Below are 10671 nucleotides of genomic sequence, written 5' to 3' on the forward strand. Positions count from 1 at the left end.
AAGGGTGAATAATTTAGATAATATAGATACATATAAAGTATATTTCTTCTACATAAGAATTTAATAATAATTGGCATAAGATAGAGAGAAACTTATCTCAGAGCCAAGCAGAACATACCTTATCAGTTTTTAAACTTGTAAACTTTACTGTGAGAAATTATCAAATTGCTGCTACTTACATTTGCATCAAGATTGAGGGCTAATATAATACTTCACAAATCTTCTCTTTATTTTCATAATCAGTCACTGAAAATGTGAGATTTTATTTCCTTGAAATGTTATGACTGGTGTAAGGGAGATAACTGAATGATATACATAAGGTGTGGTAACCTTGAATACATTATCCATGTAATATAGATGAGTTCATCAACAACCTGTATTAACTTCATTGCAATTAAATTATCTCAAAATACATTACTGACAAAGTGAGAACCTAACATTTAGACTCCTATGTTTAGTGGAGACCTCAAGAGTCATGTAATTTTAATTTCTAAGATGACGCAGCTCTTTCATATCACATAGTTCATATTTTCTACAATGCCGGCATGTAGAGTGCAGCCTTCCATAACCATGCAGATATCATCTCATGCCAATTTGGATTCTTGCGATGGGATTCAAAGTTTCAAGAACAGTGTGGATTTGAATGGAATGAATACGCACTGTGTGACTAAAATGGTTATCATTCTGTAATGTTGGACCAAACATGGAAATTCCACAGGAGCAGCTTGACAGAAAGAAATAGGATTAATTGAAAGTCAATAGTAGATTATAATTGGGCTTATACAAGTGCCAATGGGAAATGCTGACTTAAGGAAACTGGTCTTGTTTGTTGGTATTCACTGCTACTTCAACAAAAGGGAATGCAAGAGAACTGAACTAACTACATGAACAATTTCAAAGCAGGAGAGTGTAAAAAAAAAGGGACAATTAGAGCAGGACAATTCAAATCAAAATGGGAAGGAATAACAAATCCTTAATAAATTACCTAAAAATTACTCATGCCAGAACATCCCACATGGTACAAGTGATCTATCTACAAGTTAGAGTGTTCTCTATCCTGGTTTATGGCATGCCTTACAAGAACAAGATAGTTGTTTATGTACACATGATTTTTCATCTTTTGCAGGTACAATAGCCAATATTTGACCAAAATCAACTATATTATGTTTACATAACTTATTTTGTTGCATGCATTCCAATCTAAGAGGTAACAGCACATACATAAAGGCATCAGGTAACACAAGTCTATATCTATCATAGCTATAGTTATCAAAAGTCCCCATCCAAAGCCATCTTGTGCTATTTTCTGAAGATTTCATACATTTTATTCTTAAAGAACTTTCAATATTTGACCAAAAGTGTTCAGCATGCATTTGTTTTCCTACATCAAACTAGTATAGTTCATAAATGCCGCCCACATGCATGCGTTTCTATGGAAACACTGTGAGGCTATTCTTTCCTTTAGGTATCACGGTACCAATTGTTTTTCCATATACCTCAATGCTAATGTTTTGTGAAATAAATATACTTTCTGTCCTACTTGGGCATGCATGTCACACGCTGTCATATAGAACAACGCTAGATTGTCAATTTGACAATGACATAACCAGGTACTCCATTGCATTTAAGAGAGATAACTCTACTGGAACTAGACAGGGGTAAGAGTTATCTAGTCACAACAAGCACATTTTCAGTCATGTGTACCATATTTTAAAAAAATCATAAAAAATACAAAATATGATCTAGATAGAAATTAACACAAACTCACATGTTGCCAAGAGGCTCAACTTTTTTTTAAGCCAAACAGAAAGTACAAGTCTTACATAATGCACCAATCACAGCTAGTTTTGTTCTTTAATTCTGAATACAATGTTCCATACACCTTAAGCTCCGCCCACCTAGACTTGCGCAATTGGTACCGTTATACCATCAGTGCTGTTTAACCCCAAATACTTATCCAAATTTGTGAATGGCATTTTCTCTAACTCAACATGTCTTGATTCCAAGGTCACATGCACTGCTTATTCAGCTACACTCGGAAATGAACACTATAACGAAAGCTAAAGTTGTTTATTTGATGTACTCTTATAAATAACCACATGTACATCTCTGGGTCTTTCTGCCTTTGAATTCAAGCACTGTAAATATCAGTACTTTTTCCCACCAAGACTCTTAGTCAAAGCCTTTGATCTTGCCGACCAGTTTCTGCATCATTTTCTTTTGATGTACTTATTTTTCGGTTATTGTTATGTATATTTAATTGAATTGTAAGTTTTTTCTATGTTTTTATAATTCAATATGTTTTGGGAAATGTAAAATTGTATAGCTGACCTTGTCCAAAATCAGTGACAGTTTGAAAACGAGAATACCTTTTTCTAAATGAAGGATAAATATTAGAATTATTTTAAACTCAGTCAAGAACATTGTGTTTACCATGTTCTTTATTATAATTTTAGTAACAGACCTTCTAACTATAACTAAGATTTTATCTTGTAAACATGTGGAACTTTCTAGAATTACATTTTCCATTACAAAATAACTTTTTATAGGAAATGCAAATTGTGACATTGGTCAGGTAGGAGCATAAAATCCTGTTTATTGGAAAAATTTATTCCTACAATAACATCTAATGTAGAAATAATTCTAACTGCAGTGTCCATTCAAATTTATTCACTGGAAATACAAAGTGCTCATCTAAAATAATATTCTAGGCAATAGAGACCTGGATTTCTAGTGCAATTCAAACAAGGATATATTCTTTATTATTGTGATTCAAAAAAAGGCTGTTGGCACATTGTTACTATCCAGGCCATCACAGGCACATGAACATTTCTATCATTGGATTTATTTTGTAATACCACTAAAGTTTATTCAGAACTTTAATCATAGGACTTGTGTTAGAAATTCTTGGATTATTTGGGATATAATTCACAATACCATCATTTTTGTTTTCACTTTGTATTCTAGGAAAATAAATTGTTTGTTGAATTTTATAAAACTTGTTGGTTTTCACTCTTTTCTGTTACTTTAAGATCATAGAGTCATAACAATGTAATGAGAAACGCTTAGCCTTGACAATATCTTCCTGGTGGTAGCTTGCCAACTTTTTAAATTTCAAATGTGTGCAATTTCAAGAGTTTGCAGTATATGTAAGTAAATTTCATAAATTCTACGTGTTCTATATGCAATACCTTTAACTATTATAACTTTAAAAATCATTAAGAGTTTTTCATAAAATAATTTATTTAAAACTGTACACACACAAGTCCATATTACAGTTCTTAATGTACGACTAAAAACAATATTTCACAATTCAATCAAGTCCACCTTGTGTGATTTATGAAATCAAGGTTCACACAAATAGACCACTTATGTTTCAATAAATGTGTTATGAATAACTTTAAATGAACAAAGACTAAACTTAAAACTGTTTAATCCCATTATCTGCAGAGCCACAATGAGTCATGTACGATGACAATGTCTATATCCTATGAATCGGAACTACATGTTAGGTAATAGGAGACATAACCAAAGAACAGCCAGATTTCTGCAAATTTACAGCTTTACTTGACGCAGTTGTTGAAACACTTTGAAAAACCAGATAATCACTAAAAGCATTTCCTTAATCATATTCTTAACATAAATAAGTGCATGAACTTGGCACTTAAAAATTAAGCATTCATGTACCCAGTATAACATTTAATAATCGTGCTTACAGGTTTTGTGTGGCTAACATGTCTTTAAGATATTTTCAGGTACTCTGATATAGAATATATTCGTTAACTTTAGTGGTGATATGTACAGATCACATGTCCTGGGAGAAAAACACCATCTCTGAATAAAAAGGCAGGTCTTTTAACATAGCAGTCAGTTCTCAATATGGTCTACCCCTCCTCTGCATGGGCCCTCCTCCTCCTCCTCCCCCTCGTGGTGGCGTGACAGCAATATCCAAGTAATCCCCAATCTGGAAACGCTTTGTTGCCAGAGTAACGCTATCATCAGCACCCCTGTGTCCTGAGCAGGTAGTGCCAATTTCACGCATTCTGTAGGTTTGTGTCCTGGAATCGGGGAACACAACTGCAAAATCAAAAAATGTTCCTTTTCTTCTTGCATCTGGGTTAACTTCCTTAACAAGACTTGTTAGCTCCTTCAAGGTAGCATCCATCCTGAAAAGAAATAATATATTAACTAGGAAACTTGTACAGCTATTTAAACAGGTAGTTAACCCAGCCTAAACAGTCACCTTTGTCAAGGACATTTAAACAATCAATCTGCATAAAGCAACCAGATGTCTTTTGAGGCCAAATTTTCTAATTTCCCTGAAATGGCTGCTTCAGACTGATTTGATGGACTTTATGGAATATCTGGTTTCAGGGAAGTTCTCTTTGATATCAATGTCAAGCCTGTCACCTGGTCTTTGTCAACTTGCATCACTCTTGTTACATCTGGACATTAACATTAGTCAGACTTGCCAGGTCTAACCCACATGCAGTTGATCCCTTCTGAATTGCTGAAGCATTTTAACTTTCCGAAAAATTTCTAATTTTGCTATGCTAAAATTCCAAGCAGTCCAAGATCACTAACAATTTTGTAATCTGGTTTGCTTTTTCTTGCACAATTCCATGTTAAATAGCTCTGCCCAAGTAGGGAGTAAGATATACAATACTAGTGTACCATGTCAAGTACTAATAAGATAATATCTGAACTATTATGTAAAAAGTATTTAAATTTGCTTAGGTTAAAGATAAAGGGTTAAAGATCATAGATTCCACTTACCAATGTAATACGGAAAAGTGTAAGTTGATGAGTCATTTTTTTCTTCAGCTTCTTTAACAGAGGTCTTGCTAAGATTTTAAAACTAGGAGTCCAGGACTCACATTCTGGTGAAAATTGTAGTCCCACCAGCAAAAGTTGCATTCCTCTCCCAGAAAATGTGAACTTTTCAGATAAGAAAAAATATTGGTTGTCACCGAGTTTGATTTCCACATTTTTTACAACAGTGACATATAGCTCTTGTTTGTCCATCAGAGTGTGACTGAATTTTGTCAATCCAAGGAAAGGCCTTATTCCAAACACTAAACCAGGCATCATGCATTTCTTACACTTAGCTACTGTTCCAACTGTATTATCAGTTCTAGCAACTTTAGCGCTCTTCTGAATCTTACAAATGGGATTATCTCTAAGTCTCAACATATTTGATTTGATTTCGAGGTCACATGCACTACTTATTCAGCTACACTCGGAAATAATAAAATCTAAAGTTGTTTATTTGATGTACTCTTACAAATAACCACATGTAGACCTCTGGTCTTTCTGCTTCTGAATTCAATCATTGTCATAGGTACTTACAATTGTGAAGTCATTGCAATAAGTGGTTTTCTGCTAACAATATGTAGTTTATCAAAAATGAAAATGGTGCCAATCTAGTTTATCCAAAATGAAAACGGTGCCAATCTTGCATACAGAATGGTCACCAAATACCTACAGACTGGTTCTGTTTGAATTCGAACAAAGAATCTGCGAACAAAGATCAAAAGTTAGAAAACCAGTCTGTTCTCTCCTCACTAAGCCATACAGCTGCTACAAATAGTAACCGAGGTCAAAAGTTAAAAGTAGAAACCAGCATGTTTCTTGAAGTAGGGCAACTGCTATAAATAGAACATAACTGTTGGGAAAGTGCATGCAAGTCTTCAGACTAGCATCCTCTTATGTTGTAGTAACAATGAAGCTGTCTTTTCTAGAATACGGGCTGTTGGATTAATGGAATGTTAATAAAAATGAGAAAACAAATTATTAATTTTTTTGGAAGGGGATATATCGAAAACGCGTAATCCGAATACAGTTACGCGTAATGCGGTGAAAAAATGCATAATGATTACGCCAAAAGCATAATGGTTGGCATGTATGCCAATCAGCGGTCTCAGAAATGCTTAATTATGCGTATTTGGACACCAATTTTTGATCTGGGACACAGAAAATCACCGAGGCTGGAGTCCTCCATACGCATGTAGTAGATGTGCGGAAAAATTCAAAGACTTGCTATTCCTGCTTCAGCCACCTGCTTTGTGGGAAAATGTGTTGATCAATTAGCTGTGCTGATATTTACAGTGACAGAATTCAGTGACCCCTTGATGTACATACATGTTGCCATTGTAAGAGTACATCAAAAAGAACATGATGCAATAGCTGGGTGGCAAGTTCAAAGGCTTCAACTGGTGGCCGGGTGGGAAAATGTACTGATATTTACACCGATTGAATTCGGAGGCAGAAAGACCCAGGGATGTACATGTGGTCATTTATAAAAGTACATCAAATAAACAACTTTAGCTTTCGTTATTGTGTTTATTTCTGAATGGATTGGAATAAGTAGTGCATGTGACCTCAGAATCAAGACTTAGACAAAATGCCATTCGTAAATTTGGGTAAGTATTTTGGGGTTAAACGGCAAACTTACAAAGATTGTATCGAGATTCAGAAGAGTGCTAAAGCTGCTAGAATTGATAGTTTGGATGGGACTGTAGCTAAGTGTAAGAAAGTGTGTGATGCCTAGCTTAGTGTTTGGAATAAGTCCTTACTTGGATTGACAAAATTCAGTATCACTCTGATGGACGAACAAGAGCTATTTAAGAGGTATATTGACTGACCATACTTTTTTAAATGACCCTCGCCTTAGCTCAGTTAGTTCTAGTGTTGTAGTGAAATGTATTCATCAAGACATCATTAGCTAGGCCTAGTTTTGATATCAATTACGTTGACAAACAAACTCTTGCCCATTCACAAGCATATGTTTTGATAGCTGATTGACCATTAACTATTTTCTGAGTAGGGTAGCAACTATCAATTTCCTGCATGATATTTTTATTAAAGATTTAACTTTAAAATGCAAATTATGTAGGTCAGAAACGTATGGGACAATGCTATGTTGTGGAATTTGCGAGATGCGCTTTAAGGTCTGTTTTCTGACTTAACACGTATTTGCAAAAATACGGGGAAAAAACAGCAAATCAGATACTATTTAACCATTGCCTAAAATTACTACAAGTATGTAAACAAATAAACCATAAATTTGCAATCCTGTCAATGGACTGTTGTAATGAAGCTATATTAAAGTGAGTGATCACATTACGAAAACCTCTCCACCTAAAAATAGATGTACTCACGTCTGTGTTGATTCTGTAGGAAAGAAGGGACTGCAACTTTTGATGGTGGGACTCCTATTTTTACCAAAATGGGAGTGCTGGACTCCTAGTTTTAAAATCCTCTGGCCAGTCTATCCCAGTGTTCAGGGCTCTATAGTACATTTGGGTAATGCTTGGTACCAGAATGTAAAGATCATGTCACTTTGGGCTGTGAAGTAAGCATTTTTTTTACAGAAGGAAACCATAACCAGCTAAATATAGTACCCTCTGTTCAGTGTTATATCATTTTTTAAAAATTAAATTGTTAAGAGCATCAAAACATCTTTCTTTAAAATAGTTCTTTATTGACCTCTCATCATATACATGGTTTAAGACTAACAAATGTCAAGTTGGTCATGAAACGGAGACAATCGTTAAATGAAAGAGCAAGAAAAGTTAAATAAAAGATCAAGAAATACAGATAATAGTATACTGCAGTTACTATAACAGCTGAGTTGTTTTGACCTCAAAAGTGGCATTATTGCTCACTGTACCCTTCATTACTAATGCATGGATGACACAGTCAACAATATTATCAGGATTATTGTCTTACCATGTGTATATCTGAAGCTCATTTGTTGGGACACTGCCCCGAGAATATTCACTCATAGCATGATGTCTGCCTGTATTGTAAAACACCCTCAGCAGCAGCGGACAGGTCTAAATAAGAAAGTTAAATTTTGTTAGAAAAAAAATTCCATGCTGTCAGAATTTGAAATTATCAGAAACAACATCAGAGTAAGTAAAGTTTGACTAAAGAATATGACTTCAGTTTGAAGAAGATCATCAAATTGGGCTACCATGTGTGTGAGATCACAAGTCTGATGTTTTATCAATAAAGTACAATGAAATCTCACACAAGATGAAATCACTGTACTATAAATTACCATAAGGAGTGCAAGCATGACCCAACCATCCAATCGATTCAACTTTTGTCACTTCAGAATTGCAAGACGACTGAAAAAGCTACACATATCCATTCAAAAGACAGTAATGTACCAATGCCTAACTCTCTGACGACCATCGCATTAATCTTATTCGGCGAATTGATCTTTATTTTCATCATTACGGTCAAAGTCTTTCTACAGGACTCCATCAAGCAGAAGTAGCTGATTTCACCAGATTCTACCATGAAGTAAATAAGAGTTCGGGTCTAATACTCGTACTGATCACAGCGCAGAATCTGTGTTATCTTTTAATACTACTGGGTCCAGCATTCGTCTTGGCCTTAATATCTGAAGTGTGATGATGTCATCAACTGTCATTTCTACTATACTAATTTTAACTGAATGTTTCTATTCAGGAAATTTATATAAAATTATCATATGATACAATCTGAAATAAAAGGCAAGTTAAACTTTTTATTTTGTAAAATTACTTTAAAAGTGTTATTCATCCTGTGCTCTGATCTGGCTACTTCCGCCCCATGGAGTCCTGTAGAAAGACTTTGTGACCGCAGTGTTAAAAATATGTACCAATAAGATGATTTTGTGTTGTCAGAGATTTTGTAATTTATTGTTAAAACATCAGACTCCTGTGGTGAGATATTCCTGAAAATTTGATTTCTCATTTCGAATTTCGTTGACCTCGGAACACGCTACATAACGCTGTTATTTAGGCAGAAGGACAGCTACCACAACAACAGAAATATATGGGGAGGCGTTTTACACTGTGGGACTACACAGTACGCTATTTTAATGATTGGTAAACAATAACAATCCAATAAAAAGACGAGTCGTGTTTACAAATATTTCTTTGTTTAAACTGTCACCGTGCCGAAATGTATTATAATTTGGCTTGCGTTCGTATTTTACTGCCAAATTTGTCCACAGCATTATTACTAACCTTACATTGTATAGTTCCGATGTAGGCAATGAAGTACGAAAATATGTTCCTTCTCTAAATTTGGTATCCGAGGTCTAACTAACCACAAGTGATGCGATCTAAAGATTTTGGTTTCAAGTATATTGAAGAAAAGAGTGTAAAATTAGCGCGTCATTAGCGTTCATGCATATACCTTCTCTCGATCTATTGGTTTTTCAGGTTCTCTGTGATCTTCCACTTGAACCATTGATTCTACTGTCGCCATTATCCACGCGGATCTGACTGGTTTACTGTAATAGATAATCAATCGGAATACCTTCGGAGCTATCTGCGCATTACTTATTAAACACGTCTGAAATTAGCTTGGTGTCCGGCCCCTATTTAAGCATATAGACTGGTTATCTATGATTTTTATATAATAAGTTCTGCCAACAATAGGCTGAAGCAATACCAAGTTCGGGAGCCAGGCTATCCTTCTCGTAAAAAATACTACTATCTAAACATTGATTGGCAGTTTCCGTCAAGTAGATTTGACGGAAATAACAGAGTAATGTTCAAGTTGTTGGCAGGCAAATAATTGCAAATACTCGTATCTTTTATGGAAGGCCACCGCCGGCATATATGAAATTAAACCAAATAAGTAAATTTCAAATTAAGCAGGAATCAGTGTTTTAATGTAAAATAAATGAAGTGGTTTGAACAGCTGCTATTTTGCAGCTGTTGTGAGTTCCGGAAATCGGAGTTGTAGGAGAGACAATAAATAAACTGATAAATACGAGTAATTAAATATTGGGAAATATTTCCATGAATGAATATGAGATAGATGCATATATTTAAAATATAGTAATAAATCTCACTTTTTAAAATGCATTTTTGTAATGTCTATTGTTTGACAGTTTTAACATTCCAATTTTTAAACTTTTACATCTTTTTTTAAAATTTTTTTTACAGTCTTTATATTTTTTCTTCGAAGAGGCCATTTACCTGCACTCCAATACAGTATTAAGAACTAATAGATAAAATGATGAGATGAGATGAGCTCAGATAAGGTACGACATGATATAAACCAACAATTCAACAGTAAGCTGTGATGTGCTTTTCACCAACGATAAAATAACATTCCAGCCCTATTGCTGTGCTGGACCTCTTGGGAAGAAAAAAAAGAAAGAATGCCTTGTCCCCGGTCCATTGGGCCTAATGACATATTAATTTATATCTATCCACCACGAACTTAAGCTTGCAGAGTGATCGGGCGTCATTAGAGAGCATCGACAGAAGTGGCCGAACACGATTGTCCAGTGTCGAGGAAGTTGCCGTATCGCATGTTTCGTGCCAACATGGTCACTACGAAACGACGACAAAGAAGGAAGGTACGGAATATACCCACTGAACATGACAACAAGTAGAGCTCATCCCCTTTTACGTACGGAAATGGAAAGAAATATTTCTATAGCATACATGATCAAGACGATTTTTTTTTCAAGTCACCATGACGAGTTTCATATTGCATTGTGAGGACATGATTATATATTTTTCACTTCATCTTTTTTATTCTGACATGGCGTAATCAGAAAAAAAGAGTTCAAGAACCACTTGTTATCTTGTCTTATCATGTTGTTACAAAAATGCTTCGATATTGCTACCCTAATATATACCTTTGTCATGTGAA

At 34.9% G+C, this 10671-nt stretch overlaps 1 protein-coding gene across 1 annotated transcript; it reads right to left on the bottom strand.

The window, feature by feature from the left end:
* Positions 1-2648: 2648 nt before the first annotated feature.
* On the bottom strand, positions 2649-9355 carry LOC149797263 (histone deacetylase complex subunit SAP18-like). Its single transcript, XM_089961966.1, has 3 exons — positions 9196-9355; positions 7732-7838; positions 2649-4166 (listed from the first exon to the last, which is right to left on the bottom strand). Exons 1-3 carry the CDS (start codon positions 9265-9267, stop codon positions 3875-3877), a joined length of 471 nt encoding a protein of 156 aa, XP_089818092.1. The 5' UTR covers positions 9268-9355; the 3' UTR covers positions 2649-3874.
* Positions 9356-10671: the final 1316 nt, after the last annotated feature.

This window comes from Sinohyriopsis cumingii, chromosome 6, assembly GCF_028554795.1.
Source record: "Sinohyriopsis cumingii isolate HCF-2022 chromosome 6, ASM2855479v2, whole genome shotgun sequence".
In the NCBI taxonomy this organism is placed as follows: Eukaryota; Metazoa; Mollusca; class Bivalvia; order Unionida; family Unionidae; genus Sinohyriopsis; species Sinohyriopsis cumingii.